This window comes from Primulina tabacum, chromosome 13, assembly GCF_025594145.1.
Source record: "Primulina tabacum isolate GXHZ01 chromosome 13, ASM2559414v2, whole genome shotgun sequence".
NCBI classification, from domain to species: Eukaryota; Viridiplantae; Streptophyta; class Magnoliopsida; order Lamiales; family Gesneriaceae; genus Primulina; species Primulina tabacum.
In genome coordinates, this window is record NC_134562.1 from 9,134,633 (window position 1) to 9,156,581 (window position 21,949).

Below are 21,949 nucleotides of genomic sequence, written 5' to 3' on the forward strand. Positions count from 1 at the left end.
TATCTATTCCCATGTTCATTTCAACGGAAAACGACAGTGGGATGTCATCAAATGGGAGACAAAAGTCACAAAACGAAGACAAGTTTATTATTATTATGAAAGTTTTCATTTCCATTGTTATTGGCTAGAGTGTATCAAAAGGAGAGATGAAATTTTTAGAGCGTTACACAAACTTATTTTAAGAAACGCATAATCCCACTCTTTCTTATTCCAAGTTTATACCTGAAAAACAAATAATCTTTGATATGCTAGGTTTATTCCAAGTTCATTTTTCCGAGCTAACACAGACAACAAAGAATGACTGTGTGGATTTACATCTCAAATTTCTTTCTCAGCAGACTTAATCATTTCATACAGAGATTTTATAGGACTGTTTGGACTTTGAGGATCATCATTGCCAGAGTCTGTACGGGGATTTTCTTCGGCAAATTCATTCATTTTATTTTGATTTATGTCATCGAAGTATTGGTTTCCATGTTCAGTATTACAAAAGTATTGATTAGATTGAATCAAGTCAATGAATTCTTGTTGAATTGATCTGTTTACGAAACAAGTAGATGAAGAAGGAACCTCCATATTGAAGTTTGGAAACATAGGAGGGACGTACTGATCACCATGATAGTTGCCAACAATAATAGTTCGGTACGAAACCATATCTACCTAAATGAAACTTTACAGTCTCGGCATCATCAAAACATTTGTTTCGACACTTCTTACGGTTGCATGGACGTCGTGATTTCCCATCCAATAAACACTCAGGATGACTAAGTGCAAATGACACAAGTGTCTCAACACCAACACAAAATTCACTACTTAAGAATTCATTCTCTAACCTACGATACATCCAACTTCTATCTGTGTTACCCATTGAAGCCTACAAGTGTTTAAATATTAATTTATTTAAAATCTATTATCAAAAACAATAAAACAAAAAGTTAAGTAAGTATCAACAAAAATAACATTAACTTAATTATCTAGTAAAAAAAAAACTCATGCATGATTTACAAAATAAATAATCTACTACGCTAAAATTCATAAATAAAATACTACGTTAAAATTCATTAATAAAATACTACGCAAAAATTAAAATTAAATATTAAGATTTCTATAAAGAAAACGCTTTAAAAACCTGACGTGCGCGAAGATCACACCGACGAGCAAATCTACAAAATTAATACGAAAAAATGTTAGTACAAAGTAAAAAAATCGAAACTGCGAAATAATTGATAGAATTTCGCCACTACCAGAGAAGAAAGGCGAAAATCGCTGAAAAAAGGACGTTGGTATATATAGAATTCTAGCGACGGGTTTTGCAACGCGGCGCAGCGTGCGGACGCCCTGCGCGCACAGGAACTGCCACTGGCTGAAACGTTCGGGCAGCGGGCGGGCAGCGGGGACGACTGCCCAGGACCGTCTCGGGAAGCATGCTGATTGGTGGGCTTGAATTGTTTGGGCCCATGGTACAATTTTCTGATTTTTCAAAATTTTAGGTAAAATTGATATTTTTGAAATTGATTCAATTTTTCTTTTTGAAAATTAATTTTTGAAAAATTAATAATTTTCTTGTAAAATAAATAATTAGAATATGATTTTAATTATTTATGGTAAAAATGAGTTTTTACAAGAAATCAATTATTATTGATATAATTGGAAATTAAATAAAGGAGTTTATTTAATTTGTTAAATTCTTTAATAATTGTGGTGGTTAGTGATATAATTATTAGATATATGATTTATTAATTAATTAAATTTTTTAATTAAATTGATGTTAATATTGATATTAAATGCATGAATGATGATCGAGAGCTTTGACCAATGCGTTAGGTGTATATTAGGATATTTTACTGTTTTATTCATTTTTAATATTTGATATTATTGAAGTGGGCCTGGTTTATGGCCCGTTCCCACCCCATGAGATGTATCCCTTATGTGCCATGGCTATTTAAATGTAATTATTAGAAATAGTGGGAGATCAAGACTGGAAGATGGTGGACCCGATGAACGAGATGAAGACATGTAAAATATTGGAAGCTCTTGTAATAGTTGCATTTGCATCCCTGCATTCACCTAGGTTTGGACCTGGATCCATGTATGGCTCACATGGATCTAATAGTGTTGGCGATCGATCATCCTTATTTATTGTTGAATGTCATATTATGATATATATGCGATATATAGTAGTATGCATGTATATATATTATTAGATAATATAGTTGCATGAATCCGGCAAACATACAAACTCATGGCACGCGTGTTTGAAAATAAAATGATGAGACAAATTTTAAATTAAAATCCCTCATTTTGAATATGATTCAAAATTTATATCAAACCGAATAAGTAAAAATTAAAAGAGTTTAATTTTTCCTTGCCTTCCATCAACCGTGGTTGCATGTTGATCGCTACCCGCGGATAGTGTCTGGCTCATGTTATTGGGAAGGCCTGGATGTCGGAAAGCTGTGACTTCCACCGGACATATGATGTGAATTGAGTGGAACTCCCATGACTTCGGCTCATATTATTGGGGGAACTCATGGCGACAGTCCACTACAATTCAATATTGATGGGTTGGTTTGACACGTGAAAATAAACGACGCCATATTATTGGGTCCTTATTAAACGTGAGGCGAAACATGCGGAGGTTGCATGGGGATGCAATTGTATTCTACCTTTTAGAGATTATGATTGGCTGATATTATTCGGAATTATAATTGGCTAATTGGACTCTACGTGCCCACTAAGGAAATACGATTTCCCTTTTTTCATCAGAGGGTGGTGGAAATGTCAAAATAGTTGGAGGGAAATTTATAAAATAAAAATCCATATTTTATATCCTAAAATTATTTTAAAATAGTCAGTAACAATTATCTGTTTTTCTTTTTCAGTATATTTGCAATGTCGTCACGCAATCCACTTTCAATCATTCTCGATCAAAACAAGTTGACTGGCCCTAACTATAATGACTGGTTTCGAAATTTAAAAATTGTTCTGAGCTCGGAAAAGATTCTGTATGTGCTTGATAAGAAGCCACCGAAAGAGGCTGCTTCGGACATCAGTGAGACTGAACTAGCTAAGCTTGAGAAATGGTGGGACCATGATCTCCAAGCTAAAAGCTATATGTTGGCTTCTATGTCGAATGAACTGCAGAGGCGGTTCAAGGAGGCTGTGAATGCTGCTGACATTCACCTTCATTTGAAAGAGTTGTATGGAGTACAGACTCGCTCAGAGAGACATGCTACTGTGAAAGAACTCATGACTACACGTCTGCGAGATGAGACTTCTGTCCATGAGCATGGTGTCAGGATGATTGGGTGGGCTCATTGAGAAATTAGTGGGGCTCGACGTGGTTATTCCTAGTGAGCTCACGACTGATATTCTCTTGTTGTCACTACCCCCCTCGTTCGATGGATTTGTGGTTAATTTTAATATGAACAAGCTTGAGGCCACCCTTGAAGAGTTGGTCAATATGCTTACTACTTATGAGGCCACAATCAAAAAGGAGAAGCATGTTCTTCTAGTGGGTTCTTCGTCTGGTACGAAAAAGGGAGCCCCAAATAAAAGTAAGAAGCGTTCTGCCCCTCTAAAGAAGAACAAGCCCAACAAAAGGCCATACAAGAAACCTACTCCGGGGCCCTCAAAGCCCGACAAGTCAGAGCATGTCTGTTTTCACTGCAATAAACCTGGACATTGGAGGCGTAATTGCAAGGAGTATCTAGCCCAGAAGCGTTCTGGCCATGGTATGTTTTACATAGAAGTAAATGTCTCAATTAATTTCTCTTCTTGGGTATTGGATACCGGATGTGGTTCTCATCTTTGCAATGATTTGAAGGTGATGGCAAGAAGCAGGAGACTTAGAGATGGCGAGACATTTCTAAGATTGGGGAATGGAGCAAGGGTTGCTGCAACTGCTATTGGAGACATTACTTTGATTTTGAACAATAATTTTAAGTTACTTTTGAGAGACGTTTTATACGTTCCTGAATTGGTTAAAAACATTATTTCTATTTCTATGCTTGATAGAGATGACTATTCTTGTGTTTTTGCTAAAGGTGTTTGCAATATTTACAAGAATGAACGTTTGATAGGAACCGACGAATTAATGAACGATCTCTATAACTTAAAATTGAAAGATATTCCGTTGAACAATATCCAAACACAAAAGAAAACAGCAACAAACAAAAGAAAGTTAGATGATCCAAACCCCGCACAGATATGGCACGCTAGACTAGGTCACATTTCCCAAAGAAGGATGCACAAACTAGTAAGAGAAGGCATGTTTGACTTGTCAGACATAAATTCTCTACCTACTTGTGAGTCATGTCTAAAAGGAAAAATGACCAAGGCTTCCTATAAGGGAAACGTGGAACGTGCAAATGGTCTACTGGATTTGATCCACACAGATGTTTGTGGCCCGCTAAACGTTAGCACAAAATATGGGCAATCCTACTTCATTACTTTTACTGATGACTATTCGAGGTATGGGTATGTCTATTTAATGATACACAAATCTGAAGCATTTGAAAAGTTCAAAGAATTCAGATTTGAAGTAGAAAAACAGCTAGAAAGGAGTATTAAGACAATTCGATCTGATCGAGGTGGAGAATACTTGAGTGCTGAATTTTTGGATTATCTAAAAGAGAATGAGATTCTCTCACAGTGGACTCCGCCAGCAACACCACAATTGAATGGTGTTTCTGAACGTCGTAATCGAACCTTGATGGACATGGTTCGATCTATGATGGGATTCACTGAATTGCCTACATCGTTTTGGGGCTTTGCGCTTGAAAATGCGGCAATGTTGTTGAATAGTGTCCATACTAAAGTAGTGGATAAAACACCATATGAGATATGGATGGGAAAAACTCCCAAATATTCTTATTTGAGAATATGAGGAAGTCTTGCTTACGTGAAGCAGACAGTGGGAGACAAATTGGATAGTAGATCCATTTTGTACTACTTTGTAGGATATCCAAAGAATTCTGTTGGATATTATTTTTATCATCCCAATGAAGCAAAAGTATTTGTTTCAAGAAATGCGACCTTTTTGGAAAGGGAGTTTCTATTAGATAGAAAAGGCAAGATGATTGAACTTGAAGAAATTCAAGATACTCCCTCAACTTTAGAAGTTGAACCTAATCCCCTAGAACCAGTAGTTGAAGTACAAGCTCCTAGAAGGTCTGATAGGGTTATCAGACCACCTGCCAGATATACACTTCTTCATTGACAAAGCCATGATGAGCATTGTGTTGGATGTGATCCAATGAATTTCAAAGAAGCAATATCTGATACTGATTCAACCAAATGGCTTGAAGCCATGCAGTCAGAAATGGACTCTATGTATTCAAACCAAGTCTGGACATTAGTGGATCCACCTGAGGGAATCGTTCCCATAGGATGCAAATGGATCTACAAAAGAAAGCTTGGGGCGGATGGGAAGGTAGTGACCTTCAAAGCAAGACTGGTTGCAAAAGGTTATACTCAAAGGCAAGGAATTGACTATGAGGAAACTTTTTCACCAGTCGCTATGTTTAAGTCCATTAGAATACTACTAGCCATAGCAGCATGGTATGACTATGAGATATGGCAAATGGATGTAAAGACTGCATTCCTCAATGGAGACATCAAAGAAAAATTTATATGTCTCAACCTGAGGGATACACATCAGTAGGAAGTGAGCATAAGGTATGCAAACTTCAGAGATCAATATATGGTCTCAAGCAGGCATCAAGGAGTTGGAACCTCAGATTTGATAGCACTATCAAAGAGTTTGGTTTTGCTAAGAATCCTGAGGAACTGTGTGTGTACAAGAAAGTTAGTGGGAGTGCAGTGACATTCCTAGTGCTTTATGTTGATGATATCCTACTCATTGGAAATGATGTAGGATTATTGCAATCAACTAAAGTATGGTTGGCCAGTAAATTCTCCATGAAGGATATGGGTGAAGCATCCTATGTATTGGGAATACAAATCTATAGAGATAGATCAAAAAGGATGTTGGGACTCACCCAAGCCACTTATATCGATACCATTCTGAAGCGATTCTCTATGGAGAGTCCAAGAGAGTATACTTACCAATGTGTCATGGTGCTACTCTATCTAAAGCTATGTGTCCCAAAACTGATGAAGAGATAGAGATGATGACACGTATTCCATATGCGTCAGCCATTGGTAGTATCATGTATGGTATGATATCGACGCGTCCTGATGTTGCTTACGCTTTAAGTGTTACAAGCAGATATCAGGTGAACCCTGGTCCAATGCATTGGAAGGCCGTGAAAGATATTCTTAAGTACTTGAGAAGGACTAAGAACTTGTTATTGGTCTATGGGGGTGGAGAATTAAAATTGGAAGGCTACACTGATTCTAGCTTCCAATGTGATGTAGATGATTCGAAATCAACCTCTGGTTTTGTATTCATGCTTAATGGTGCGGCTGTCTCTTGGAAAAGTTCCAAGCAAGACACCGTTGCTGATTCCACCACTGGAGCTGAATACATTGCTGCATCTGCTGCAGCCAAAGAGGCAGTTTGGATGAGGAATTTTTCCAAGAGTTGGGCGTCATTCCTAATGGAGTTGATCCAGTCCCGGTGTACTGCGACAACACTGGTGCCGTTGCGCAAGCAAGGGAACCAAGGTCTCATCAAAGATCCAAACATATACTGAGGATGTTCCACATCGTCCGGGAGATTGTGGGAAGAGGAGACATATCAGTCGAAAGAGTCCCCTCTGCAGATAATGTTGCTGATCTACTTACAAATCCCTTTCCAGGACCATTGTTTGAGAAGCATCGCGAAGCAATTGGATTAAAGTTTATGGGTAGTTGGCTCTAGGGCAAGTGGGAGATTGTTAGAGTAGATGCCCTGTAAGTCAACTGTTGGCTAGGGAATTTATTGACTCAGTTGTAATAAACAATCTTTATTTTAATATAATTTAACTTTTTATGGTCTCGTTATACTTTATCTGTATACCCATGCAAACAGTATAGATAAAGTCCTTGATTATGCTTTAATACAAATGAATCGTAATTCGATGTTGAAACTCATTTGTAAACACTGCATATTCCAAATTCGTTCCTAGTCGATTCAGCCGCCTAAAACATGGATAAAGGTTGCTTGAGCTCGAGACTAGCATCTGTGATGTTGTGTACTGCGTTTCTTGGTAAGGGCATGGAGATGTCCAAACATGCAGATGGGTAGTCATATGATGATTATACCGAACAACCCTCCCTCGGACTTTCCAAGTGGTTATCATTCATCGAGAGGATAAGTCCGTGGTTATGATTGTACACCATTAGTCCTTACATCCCGGGACAACACTGAGGCGCTATATGCTAGGGCTGTGCTTTGACTCGTTTACCGGCTCCAGGAGAGTTATCAGGTGACGAGGTTGGGTACAGTTGCGACACATATAGGAGCCAGTGCATGGAATCTCTGGCCAGAGTATAAGATGTACGTTGGAGAAAGAGTTCTTCAATAGTACACACGATGCCACTATTAAAGTTATCACATAGTTATCGAATTAATATGCGACCCTCGATGAACCAATGGTTGCAGGTTCGATCTGGATATATGAGATGAAGGGACCATACTGTACGTTAATCATAACCGACTGGTTCTTGCAGGCACTATCAGTGATACCTAGGGAATCATGGGGCGATGCTACTAGACGCTCTTATTACGATTCGATGGGTTTAATCAGAAAATGGTTTCTGACATTCTCATGATCAAATGTTGGACAAATTAAATGTACAAGAATTAACCTTTGCGTTAACCCATGAAGGAGCTGCGGAAGGAGCTAAGGGCTAGGACATATTGATGATGCAGGAAATGACCCTTTAGAAAATCAAGGTGACAATTAAGGAGTGCATGAGATTTTGAGCCACATTCATGACTAATCTAGAACTTGAAGAATGCATGGGATTTTGGAGATTTATGCATGAAATTTTGGACCAACATTATGATTACATTCAAGCCTTTCTTGGTGACCAAGAATTCGGCCAAGGGGTGGCTAGGTGGAAGGGTTTTTGTGCCTATAAATACCACTCATCTAGGTTGAGAGAAAGGCACCCCAAAAGCAAGCAAGAAATTCGGTTTTCCCCTTTCCCCTCACCCTACAAATTTCGGCCAAGTCAAGCAAGGGAAAAGAAGGAAAATTCGTGCAGTCCAGTACAATAACCCCGTACCGAAGTGTTCCCCAATCGAAGACATTATTTGTGAAGTTGCGCCGAAGTGCTGCCAAAATTCCAAAGAAGAGATTTGTATAAAAATTCAAGTAAGTGGGCTTTTGTTACATATTTTGTTGTATATTAAACTTTGATATCAATAATATGACATGCATGAATGTGTGTCCTAAATTTCGAAAATGTCAGTCTACCTTTTAAAATTTCGATCGATTATATGCTTCGTTCGCTCTTCGAATATCTTTGATTCCGCTGTGTCTGTCTAAAAATCTGAAATGTTGAACTCTGAGAAATCTGATAAGTCTGTCTGTTTTTTCTGAATTCTGTGTACATTGTTACGACTCAATTTGATATGGCACGAGAATTGTAATTCTTTCTGGCCCTCATTGGTCGGTATAAAACCATGTTCTGTTCTGGCCCCCATTGGTGGGTATAAAACCATGTTCTGGCCTCACCCCTTAGAGGACTAACATATTGGGGACAATTTGACCATGGAAATGAGATGAGTAACAATGTTCTGTCTGTTCTGATATGTTCTGTTTCTGAATTGTTCTGAATCATCTGATGAATTTTGTCATTTATTCGATTTGTCTCTGTCCTGATAAGCTAAGAATATTAAGTTTTGAAAGTCTGTTAAAAGAACGTTTTAAGAAAACTAAGTTCTATATGTATCTTTGGAATCAATCGACCCCTACTTGCTGAGTGTTTCCCAAAACACTCACCCCTTACAAATTTCAGATAAAAATGAGGAGCAATTGAATGAGGAAGAGCAAGATGCTTTCTAGGGTTGGTGAACCGGAGATCAAGATCAGAACTCAAGATTTTGCTTTCCTTTCGTTTCCGCTATTTGAAACTCTGATGTATTTCTAATTCTATTGTCAATGTAAAGAAAATGTTTAATTTATGGAAAAGACTGGTTTTTGGCATTTTGATACGAGGCTTAATTGTTTTCAAGTAATTGTTAAACAATGTCGGATGTCACCGACGCTTCGGACTCGGGGCGTGACATTTAAGTGGTATCAGAGCCGTCAGGTTCATAATCCCGCTGGGATTATGATAGACAAAATTTGGCGAAGTCAAATTTTGGCAAAAGCCTAGTGTATCCCAATTTGAGTCCAACTTTCATCCGTTGTTGAAGTCTAACTTTCATCTGTTTCCTAAATCCCGAATAGACTTCAAAAAAATCTATCCCTTTGATCATCCCACAAACTCTGAGTATCGAAAAATTTTCCACGACAACTTTGTTTCTACTATTTGTGCCTTTCTATCCTTTATACAATTCTGATGCTTTACTTTCGATTTTTATCCTAGGAAATGGCTGCTCCACGTAGTCGCGCTCAGGCTGCCCTTCGCATGCGTCAGCTTGCGATTGATAATCAGACTAGGGAGATCGCGACTTTGAAAGTGCAACTAGCCAAGGAAAGAATGGAGAAACAATAGCTTAGTAAGGTTAGACACATACTTGAGACTGATGTACATCGATTGACTCATCATCTGGAATTGGTGGAGAGCCAGCTGCTGCAGATACCGACCGATTCCGTTCGCATCACGCGCTTAGTTGCACTTAACAAGGATTTATTGGAAAGAGTGGAGATAGAGCGAGGACGTGCTGCTCAGGCCCGTCAGCGCTAGGAGGAGTACAACGCCAGGCAGGATTGGTACATTTCGAAGCTCCACAGCGCTATGGACGGACTTCAGGATCAGAATAACTACCTATATTTGGTAATAGAGAGCATGGAGGAAGAGGAGGTAGCACCGATGGAGGTGGCCGGAGACGACAGTGCCAGTGACAGCGACGGCGGAGAGATGTTCGATTAGATTAGCATTATAATAAAGAATCTTGATTGTAGAAATTTGTGACTGATAAAATAATATGTGTACCAAACTATTTTGAAACTTTCTATTATCTTATTGCATATTTAAGAATGGATGAGTATCTTATTTATATGTTTTTATAGGAAACCAATATGGACTTTCAAAGCATTATAAATGAACTTCAGAAACAACTTCAGGAAAAGGAGTCAGAAATTAAAACACTGAAAGAAAAGAATGATAAACTTGAGAGAGATAACTATCAGTTGGACGGAAATAACGTGTGCATGATGGAGGATCTTCGTGAGGCCCGAGTGGAAGAGAAGAAACTACGCGAAGACGTTAGATGTTACGCGGCTTATCATCTAGAGTCAGAGCGTCAGCACGAGATCACCAAGCAAGAGTTGAAGAAAGCGCAAGATAGGATTTTTACGCTCGAAATTCGGGATAATAGTCTTCTCAAAACCCGACGTCGTCTTCAGGAGCGGATTGAAGAGCAAGAAATCGATGAAAAAGTAAGACAATCAACAATACAAGAACTACAGGATCAAGTAAACAATCTTGATCACCACAACACACAACTGCAGAATTACATTGAACACCTACAAAATGAGATGGTCAATATGGAAGAACTCATAGAACAACTGGAAGAGAACCCTGTGGAGGAAGAAATTAATGAAGCAGTAGGGGACGGAGAAGTAATAGACGAGTAGGGAGAGAGAGTTCTAGAATAGGCTTCGATTGTATCTAGAAATATTTGATTAATCATTTGAAAAATATTTGGCTATATGAAAATTTTTACAATTTAATGAAATTATTTCTTTGATTAAATATTGTGGCAAACAAATTAATAAAATACATGTTTATAGGAAATGGCAGGCAGACCACCCCGAAACAACCGTAACCCCCGTGGTGCCAACCAAAACGAAATTCCACCACCACCCAGAGTGTATCTCAGTCAAGAGGATATGATGGCAATAGCTACTATCGTAGTTGCAACGTTACAAGGATTCGTCAACCCATTGGCTAACGCCATCCAACCACCACCTGAACCGCAACCGCGTGGGATTAAGTACCATTACGAATCTCTCAGAAGGAATCGAGTTCCAACTTTTGATGGGAACCCAGACCCAGAAGTCAGCCACAACTGGCTCAAAAACGTCGAAACACAACTACATTTACTAGAGATACCTGAAGAACTGAGAGTGGAGGTTGTAACACCGTTTTTGGAAGACCGAGCTAGGAAATGGTGGGAAACTGTGTCGCCATCTTTGGCAGAAGTGGAAGAGATCACATGACAGATTTTTAAGAGAGAATTTTTAAAACAATATTATCCCGCTGAATTTCGACTACAGAAGTTGGGTGAATTCGAAAACTTCAAACAGGCTCCGGACATGTCAGTGATGGAATACACTTCATGGTTCAACGATCTGGGAACCTATGTCCCAACGATCATGTCAGATGAAACGTTAAAAATGCATCGATTCAAGAAGGGACTCAACAGTCGAATTCAGTCGGCATTGGCAGTATTCAAGCCAAACAGCTTTGCGGATTTTATGGGCGCTGCAATGAGCGCAGAAACTGATATCAAGCGACGCGAGGAAGAAAACAAGAACAAAAGACCGATGAGCAGTCAATCTACTCAGAATGGTCCAAAGTTTAAGAAACCAAATGATTCAGGTGGGTCTTTCAAAGGAAATTCTGGCAGTGCTGGTAACACCGAAGGAAAGTGGTGTGATACATGTCGACAGAAACATGTTGGAGAATGTCATCGGAAGACAGACGCTTGTTTTAAGTGCGAAAAGGTGGGTCATAGAATTAAAGATTGTCCTGACAACAAGGACAAAGGGACGGAGCCCAGCAAGCAACATGAAAACAAGACTAGTGCTCGGGTCTATGCAATAACCCAAGAGGAAGCTGATAATACCAATGAAGTGGTGGCAGGTACCATCTTACTCAATAAAATGCCTGCATATGCTTTGTTTGATTGTGGTGCCACACATTCATTTGTGTCTAGAAGATTTGCTAAAAAGCTTAAACTTGAGCATGATATTCTTAGTGAACCGTTAAGAGTAGCAACACCTGCCAGCAAAACAATTGAAACACACAGTGTATCGAAACTGTAAAATTTGTATCAGCAATCAAACTTTTGATGTGGAATTAATTCAACTCAATATGGTTGAGTTTGACATCATCCTTGGAATGGACTGGCTAGCCAAAAACCATGCCATAGTAGACTGTCAAAAGAAAGATATTAGACTTCAAACTCCGACAAAAGGGGAAGTCGTATATCACGGAAAATCCAAAGAAAGAAAATCTCTACTATCGGCTTCACAAGCTTGGAAAGCTATAAAGGGAGGAGAAGAAATTACTTGGCAGTGATCAATGAAATCAAAGAAGAAGAAGTCCCAAAGTTGGAGGATATTCCAATTGTTCAAGAATTTCCAGACGTTTTTCCCGAGGAACTACCGGGAGAGATACCAGATAGGGAAGTAGAATTTGAAATCAATTTGGTCCCTCGTGCTGCACCAATATCAAAGGCACCATACCGAATGGCTCAAGCTGAATTAAAGGAGCTAAATGAGCAACTGCAGGAATTACTAGCCAAGAAGCAGATTCGCCCCAGTGCATCCCCATGGGGAGCCTTAATGCTTTTTGTAAAGAAAAAGGACGGAAGCATGAGGCTATGTATTGACTACCGGGAGTTGAACAAGATCACCATAAAGAATAAGTACCCACTCCCAAGAATAGATGATCTTTTCGATCAGTAAAAGGGAGCCAAGGTCTTCTCAAAACTAGATCTGAGATCTGGTTACCATCAGTTGAAGGTCAAAGCGGAAGACATCCCTAAAACTGCTTTTAGGACAAGATATGGACATTACGAATTCACGGTAATGCCTTTTGGCCTAACAAATGCTCCTGCAGCATTCATGGACCTGATGAATCGGGTATTCAAACCATATCTCGACAAGTTTGTGGTTGTCTTTATAGATGATATCCTTGTGTACTCACGAAGTAAAGAAGAACACAAAGAGCATATGCGTCTCACTTTGCGGACACTTCGAGAAAAGGAACTATACGCCAAATTCAAGAAATGTGAATTTTGGTTAAAAAGTGTGGCGTTCTTAGGACATATAATTTCTGAATTAGGAGTGTCAGTAGACCCTAAGAAGGTAGAGGCAATCAAGGATTGGCCACAATCAAAGACAGTGAATGAAGTCAGGAGTTTTCTGGGTTTAGCAGGCTACTATAGAAAATTTGTGGAAGGATTTTCTTCGATAGCCATTCCACTCACCAAACTTACTCAGAAAGATTCGAAATTCATTTGGAATGAAGAATGTGAAAGAAGCTTTGAAACCCTGAAGACAAAACTCGCTTCCAAACCAGTAGTAGTTCTTCCCGAGGATGGTAAGAATTTCACTGTATACAGTGACGCTTCAAAGGGAGGATTAGGGTGTGTGCTTATGCAAGAGGGTCAGGTAATTGCTTATGCCTCACGGCAACTAAAACCATATAAGCAGAATTACCCTACTCATGATTTGGAATTAGCCGCAGTGGTATTCGCGCTTAAAATCTGGAGGCACTACCTTTATGGAGTAAAATGCGAAGTTTTTACTGATCACCAGAGCCTCAAGTACATTTTCACTTAAAAAGAATTAAACATGAGGCAAAGAAGGTGGATGGAACTTCTCAAGGACTATGACCTGTCAATTAATTACCATCCGGGTAAGGCAAATAAAGTAGCAGATGCGTTGAGTCGAAGGAACCCTGGGAAGGTGAACTTAAATTCCCTAGCAGTGCAACCAAATCTCCGAGAGACCATCAAATTGAAGCAGAGTCAAGACACCTCCATCCTTAAAATTAAGGAACAAATCCAAGAAGGAAAAATTTCAGAATTTCAAATTGATGAAAATGGGATACTCTGGATGAAAAGACGATTGTTTGTGCCAAACGTCGATGGAATTCGAGAAGAGATAATGACCGAGGCACATATATCGAGATTTTCAGTACATCCAGAAAAATAATTACTGGTGGAATGGAATGAAGAAAGACGTGGCTATCTTTGTTTCCAAGTGCCTAACCTGTCAACAAGTCAAGGCAGAGCATCAACGGCCTGAAGGACTTTTACAGCCATTGGAAATACCAACATGGAAGTGGGATAGTATCTCCATGGACTTTGTAGTCGGGCTACCAAAATCAAGACAAGGTCATGATGGAATTTGGGTAATCGTTGACAGATTGACTAAGTCGACACATTTCTTATCGGTGCGGATGACTTACAACCCGGATAAGCTCGCTACCCTGTATATGGACAACATAGTGAGGCTACACGGAGTCTCGACAAGTATACTGTCTGACAGAGATCCAAGATTTGTATCAAGATTTTGGAAAAGTTTCCAAAAGGATATGGGGACCAAAGTTACTCTCAGCATGGTCTATCATCCTCAAACTGATGGCCAAACTGAAAGGACAATTCAAACCCTCGAGGATATGCTAAGGGCATGTGCACTGGATTTTTCTATAAATTTGAGTGGACAGTTACCCCTGATAGAATTTGCCTATAACAACAGCTATCACAGTAGCATTGAGATGGCTCCGTATGAAGCTTTGTAGGGTAGAAAGTGTAGGTCGCCTCTATATTGGGACGAAGTCGGATAAAAAACTGTTACTGGACCAGAACTTGTTCAAATAACCGTTGACAAAGTAGCTGTAATCAAAGAAAGACTCAAGGCAGCCCAAGATAGACAAAAGAGCTGGGCTGATATGAGAAGAAGACCGTTAGAATTAGAGATTGGTGAAAAAGCTTACGTCAAAGTCTCTCCCATGAAAGGAATGGTTCGGTTTAGTAAATCCGGAAAGTTGAATTCGAGATATGTGGGACCGTTCGAGATACTGGAGAAGGTAGGAACCTTAGCCTACCGATTACCATTACCACCAGACATGGCCAGAATACATAATGTTTTCCACATCTCACAGCTGAGGAAGTATGTGCCAGACCCGAGTCATGTACTCAAGGTTACACCACTGATGATTGAAGGAAAACTCAACGAAGAACTTAAATACGAAGAAGTCCCTACCCGAATAGTGGACTTAAAAAACTAAGTGCTGAGAAATCGGACAATACCTTATGTCAAAGTACAGTGGTCAAATCATACCGAAAGGGAGGCAACATGGGAACTCGAGGAGAAAATGCGATCACAATACTCTCATCTATTCGAAAGAACAAGTTAATGCAAGTTTCGAGGACGAAACTTTTAATAAGGAGGGAGGGATGTGAGAACTCGAGATTTTACGATCCGAAGCAAATCAAGTAAGTAATACAAACTTGAAATTTTACTCAAACTAAGCTCAAAAAATGTTTGTTCCAACTAAATAATTTGACTATTAACTTAGATTTTCATTAAATTTAACTCGAGAAAACAACTTCAAAGCTCGGAAATGAGCTCAGCAGGAGGCCAAGCCACAAGTAACCCCATCCATCGAAGTGTTGTCACGAGAGAAGTAAAACCCCAGCTCAAAGACACGATCTGTCAGCTCAAAGCAGCTCAACCAAGTTTTTCCTAACAAGACCAAAAAGGGAGCTATAAGTTGAGCCAAGAGTTTGGACAAATTAAATGTGCAAGAATTAACCTTTGCGTTAACCCATGAAGGAGCTGCGGGAGGAGCTAAGGGCTAGGACATATTGATGATGCAGGAAATGACCCTTTAGAAAATCAAGGTGACAATTAAGGAGTGCATGAGATTTTGAGCCACATTCATGACTAATCTAGAACTTGAAGAATGCATGGGATTTTGGAGATTTATGCATGAAATTTTGGACCAACATTATGATTACATTCAAGCCTTTCTTGGTGACCAAGAATTCGGCCAAGGGGTGGCTAGGTGGAAGGTTTTTTGTGCCTATAAATACCACTCATCTAGGTTGAGAGAAAGGCACCCCAAAAGCAAGCAAGAAATTCGGTTTTCCCCTTTCCCCTCACCCTACAAGTTTCGGCCAATTCAAGCAAGGGAAAAGAAGGAAAGTTAGTGCAGTCCAGTACAATAGCCCCGTACCGAAGTGTTCCCCAATCGAAGACAGTATTTGTGAAGTTGCGCCGAAGTGCTGCCGAAATTTCAAAGGAGATTTGTATAAAAATTCAAGTAAATGGGCTTTTGTTACATATTTTGTTGTATTTTAAACTTTGATATCAATAATATGACATGCATGAATGTGTGTCCTAAATTTCGAAAATGTCAGTCTACCTTTTAAAATTTCGATCGATTATATGCTTCGTTCGCTCTTCGAATATCTTTGATTCCACTGTGTCTGTCTAAAAATCTGAAATGTTGAACTCTGAGAAATCTGATAAGTCTGTCTGTTGTTTCTCAATTCTTTGTACACTGTTACGACTCAATTTGATATGGGACGAGAATTGTAATTCTGTCTGGCCCCCATTGGTGGGTATAAAACCATGTTCTGGCCTCACCCCTTAGAGGACTAACATATTGGGGACAATTTGACCATGGAAATGAGATGAGTAACAGTGTTCTGTCTGTTCTGATATGTTCTGTTCTGAATTGATCTGTTTCTGAATTGTTCTGAATCATCTGATGAATTCTCTCATTTATTCGATTTGTCTCTGTCCTGAAAAGCTAAGAATATTAAGTTTTGAAAGTCTGTTAAAAGAACGTTTTAAGAAAACTAAGTTCTATATGTATCTTTGGAATCGATCGACCTCCACTTGCTGAGTGTTTCCCAAAACACTCACCCCTTACAAATTTCAGATAAAAATGAGGAGCAACTGAATGAGGAAGACCAAGATGCTTTCTGAGGTTGGTGAACCGGAGATCAAGATCAAAACTCAAGATTTTGCTTTTCTTTCGTTTCCGCTATTTGAAACTCTGATGTATTCTAATTCTATTGTCAATGTAAAGACAATGTTTAATTTATGGAAAAGACTGGTTTTTGGCATTTTGATACGAGGCTTAATTGTTTTCAAGTAATTGTTAAACAATGCCGGATGTCACCGACGCTTCGGACTCGGGGCGTGACAACAATAATTTTATTCAAGAAGAGTTGGTAAATCGATTAGGCATTCCCTGCTTCGCTACTAAACATTTTCATGTTTTTATGGGAGAATGGCCAACATTTTTGGCGTGATAAAATGTGCTCGCAAGTTTCTCTAATTTTGCAGGGCCATGAGTTTCACATTGACCTATATGTCTTTCCGATTTGGGGGTTGGATTTGGTTCTTGGCATGCAATGGTTACACACCTTAGGTCCGTGCTTCGTGCTAACATGACCATGAAGCACTTACAATGGAGTTTTGTTGGAACAATCAGCAGATTTGTTTAAGTGGAAATCAAATTTCCAATCCAGATATTGTCTCTTATAATAAATTGTGCACGTTACTCAACAAAGGTTCTTGCACTACTTTTCTTACATTGATTGAGGCTGCTACAACTAAGGAAACAGATATCGAGTCCCAGCATATTCCTATTGTTGGCAGGAGCTTCTGGAAACTTATTCGGCAGTATTTTATGAGCCAAAATCTCTTCCTCCGCACAGATCAATGGACCACCGTATTCATCTAATACCATGGTCTGCTCCGATAAATGTTCGTCCTTATCGTTACCCCTATTTCCAAAAGGACGCAATCGAAAAATTTGTACAAGAGTTGCTTGCCTCTGGCTTTATATGACCTAGCACCAGCTCGTACTCATCCCCAGTATTACTAGTCAAAAAAAGGATGGTTCATGGAGATTCTGTGTTGATTACCGTGCCCTCAACGCACTCACGATCAGGGATCGTTTTCCAATTCCAACAATTGATGAATTATTTGTTGAATTATGTGCAGCTCGAGTTTTTTCTAAGCTGGAGTTGCGGGCTGGCTATCACCAAATCCGGATGGATTCCAGGGACATTCACAAGACAGCTTTTCCGGCTCATGGGGATCATTATGAATTCACTGTTGTGCCATTCAGTTTATCAAATGCACCCTCTACATTCCAGTCTGCTATGAATCGGGCTTTTAGCTCTTATTTGCACTGTTTTGTTATCATATTCTTCGATGGTATCCTTATCTACAGTCAATCAGAGGATGAAAATCTCGTACACTTACAAAAGGTTCTCGAGTGTATTCTTAATCGGAAATTATTTGCGAAGAAAAGCAAATGTCCATTTTTTCAAAGCACCATTTATTATTTGGGACATTCGGTGATGGCAGGGATGGTCATGGCCGATCCAGAAAAAATTGAAGTCATGACACAATGGCCCCAACACAAGACATTTAAACAACTTTGTGGGTTTCGGGCATCACGGGGTACTACCGTCGCTTTGTGCAACACTATGCCACTATAGCAGAACCCTCACCGATTTACTTAAGAAGGATGATTTCCAATGGTCCAATGAAGCTACTGTTGCTTTTGAAGAGTTAAAAGGATCAACAATTAAAGGATTGGGCCACCAAACGAATACTACATCAAGACCAAGCCCATCCTCAAAATCAGATGGTCTCAAGTGCCGAAGCCTCAAAAGTGGGGGAAGAAGAGAACCAAAGAGAAATCAAAGAAGCTTCGAGAGTGCGCAAAGTGCCTGCATGGATGAAGGATTACTACACCTAGAAGGACCACGCAGTTGAGCGTCAACAAGCTAACTGCTTGCGCAACCGCACTACCGATTGGGAATATTTTCTATTGCTTAATTATTATCTTAGGGTATAAATAATGTAAAAAAGACCATCGGGAGTTTTTTTTATCGAGAATTATATGAGTAAATTGTAAGGAGTTTGGCACATACTCGAATTGTTCGAATTTTGATCTTATTATGAACAATCTGTTCCAGTTATACAAATTCACTGAGGAAACCCACTGTATTAGCAAATTGTATTTTAATAATACACACCTAAGATAATGACAATTCTATCGCCTAAACCTTTATCCAAGGAAAATTTTCCCATACTCGTTGTGTTGAATTCACAGTACGACTCAAGGGAAAGAGCTATTGCTACGGCCTGTATCAAGATTTGACACGGAAATCTAACTTCACAGAGAGTACAAATTTAAGGAACATTCGATGGCGATCTTTTATAAGATTATATAACATAATTAATTGCTGCCAAAGTCAAAATTGGTACCATTAAAATCGGAGATAGTAGGGTAAAAAAGGAAGGAAAAGGGAACTCCAGTGCTTACCTCGAAGCATGAACAATTGCAGGAAATTCTACGAGCTCGAAATGCCACTGAATTTGAACTGCAGCCAAATCGAACATGAATAACGATGAAAACAATCAAATGAAAACTGAAGAGTAAACCTGAAGCGAGAAGAAGACGACGAGGATCCAATAGGTGATAGGAGGCAACCAAATGAAGACGACAATGGGATTCTGATAATCGCCATTGGAGAACACGATGAGGTCGTGTTTTAAGATTTATCCTCTTCAATTTGTTTGGCACTCTCTCGGATTCATTTCTTTTGTTTTTTTAAATCTCGTGTATACTATTATTATGAAGAATCTTTGTAATAGAGGCAGAAATGATGTCTTGGTCTGTTTTTTGCTCTTTCAATTTTGCCTTTATGCGATACAAATATTACACTTTTTTTTAGTTATTTTTTATTTCAACAAACACTTTTGTTTATTTTTTTTAATTACAACAATTTAAATAGCACTTTAGTCTCTCGATAATTTGTCAAATTTCACTTTAATCCCTCGATATTTATAAAAAAATGTATAAACATGCACCGCGTGTGCAAAGTAGCTAGTTTTTATTATTATATTAAATTTTAATAAATGTAAATAACATTTTTTTTTGTGAGATTTTTATTTATGACACTGGTCGATCATGTCTATATTTACAATAAAAAATAATACTTTGATTTAAAAATAATATTTTTATAAATCAATTTGACTTTTTGTTTATTTTCATTATTCTTAATTTTCAATGAGGAAATTGATTTTTCTAAAGATTTTAAAATGTTATTCTAGTTAGAGCGAAATATCAAGAAATGGACTACACTGATCCTAATAATGACTCGATCCACCACTCGCCCAGATGGCCATATATGTGAGCCAGCTCGTTTGGTCGTTGGTAGCTGCAGCATGGAAAATCCAAGAAAGAAGGTTTTGCCTACCTCCAATGGAGATGAAATCTCTCTCAACATTGCCCGTCATTTACTTCAGCGCGGTAGCAAGAACGCCATTAATTTTTCTTCTTCTTCTTTCTCCTGTTTGTTGCTCTGATTTCACGGGATCGATCTAGGCTAGTTTTGATGGGGGACGATGGGCTATTGAGGAGAGCAGTGGAGAAGATAGAGGTGTCCTTAGATGGACGCCGTGATGCGGTAGAGGTGGTGGGGTTGGATATGAAAGAAGAGAAACAACGGTTTTTGAAGAAGCTGTCGGCACGGCCAAGAGAATCTTGGGGAGTTTGGATGCTTTCGTCAATTGCAATTCCTATGAAGGTAAAGCACTCTATGCCTTTCTGCATGGATTCCAACTTTCTGTTTAGTCTGTATTTCGTGCTGATTGGTCTTTAAGAGCCTGTAGTATTACAAGCGTCGCTTCGACAGCTTGTCTCAATCTTAAATCTTAATCGAACCTTCTACTTCATTGGAAAAAAACCATCTTTAGTTTTCTAATCAAGTTTTGCAACGAAGTCTTCGAGGGTTTCATTTTCCTAATGTTTGGTTTCTGTCGTACCTCTAACGAGGAGGTTTAATATTCACATCTATCCACGTTTTTTATGTCTATATCTTGCAAGAACATGTGGTAGATGTAAACAATAGTTGTGTTGGATGGTCCTTATTTTCAATTAGGCAGTGCTGTAATCACATGTGTGCAAGTAAGAAAGTACAAGAGTATCGACTTATTACTTTGAATGAAACAGGAAAGATGCATGATCCTCTGTCTTTACCAGAAGATGAATTCAAAAATATCGTCAAAATCAATTTTATGGCTCCATGGTATCTATTAAAAGCTGTGGGTAAAACAATGCGTGATAAGCAATCGGGGGGATCCATCGTATTCTTAATCTCCATAATTGGAGCCGAAAGAGGGTTATATCAAGGAGCGGCAGCATATGGTTCTTGTTTGGCTGGAGTGCAGCAGTTAGTGCGGGTAAGTTTGTAGCGTATTGTGGTCTCAAATCATTTTTTTCATTGTGTTCATTGGTTGTGGTGATTACTGATTTCTTTATTAATTTCTGTGTCTCAATATAGCTACCTGAAGAATTCATTCTGTTCTTTACCATGCTAAAAATTTACTTTACAAATGATGGGCAGGCATCAGCAATGGAGATTGGGAAGCATCAGATAAGAGTAAATGCAATTGCTCGTGGCTTGCATCTTGACGATGAGTACCCTACTTCAGTTGGGAAGGAAAGGGCGCAGAAATTGGTAAAGGAAGCCACGCCCTTACATCGGTGGCTTGAAGTTGAGAAAGACTTGGCTTCAACTGTTATTTATTTGATAAGTGATGGGTCAAGGTACATGACCGGTACAACTATATACGTCGATGGTGGCCAGTCTTTGGTTAGGCCTCGGATGCGATCCTACATGTGAAGTTTATAGTCTAATATATTAAGTTTTATTAGTTAATTTGAGCTTGATTTCATGCAATCATGGCATGTAAATCGTAACTTATTTATGAATCTTTTGCCGAGGAACCCTAATGACTGTATTCAAGATATAGTGAATTTCATATGTTTTGGTGGAGGTAAACTGTGAGAAGAGTGGGAAGAAGCATATGTAAAATTAGAATACTGCAGAACTAACGAACAGTTTTTCAAAGTAGCCTTGTCGTCGTAGCAACTTTGTGTTGGATCCCGATTTTCTGCACGCCCAAACGCAGCGGAAGTTTTAAAAATTTTTAGATCTTGACATTCAAGATATTGTTTGGGCACTCGTATGATTTTACCATAAACATTCATAGGGCGTTAGAGTTTATACCTTTGGTGAACAATTCACATGGCTCCAACTATTCCG

General features: G+C 38.9%; 1 protein-coding gene and 1 pseudogene across 2 annotated transcripts; one reads left to right on the forward strand and one right to left on the reverse strand.

Annotated features, from left to right (window-relative positions):
• Positions 1-279: 279 nt before the first annotated feature.
• On the reverse strand, positions 280-20,244 carry LOC142522488 (uncharacterized). Of its 2 annotated transcripts, XM_075625925.1 has the most exons (5): positions 20,099-20,244; positions 19,281-19,352; positions 19,162-19,219; positions 1,130-1,163; positions 280-874 (listed from the first exon to the last, which is right to left on the reverse strand). In XM_075625925.1, exons 1-5 carry the CDS (start codon positions 20,136-20,138, stop codon positions 611-613), a joined length of 468 nt encoding a protein of 155 aa, XP_075482040.1. In that variant the 5' UTR covers positions 20,139-20,244; the 3' UTR covers positions 280-610. The 2 variants fall into 2 exon arrangements, with proteins under 2 accessions (XP_075482040.1, XP_075482041.1); XM_075625926.1 differs by lacking the exons at positions 280-874; positions 1,130-1,163; positions 20,099-20,244 and adding an exon at positions 17,080-18,980 and having other exon boundaries at positions 19,281-19,436.
• Positions 19,980-21,757, forward strand: LOC142522490 (uncharacterized; annotated as a pseudogene).
• Positions 21,758-21,949: the final 192 nt, after the last annotated feature.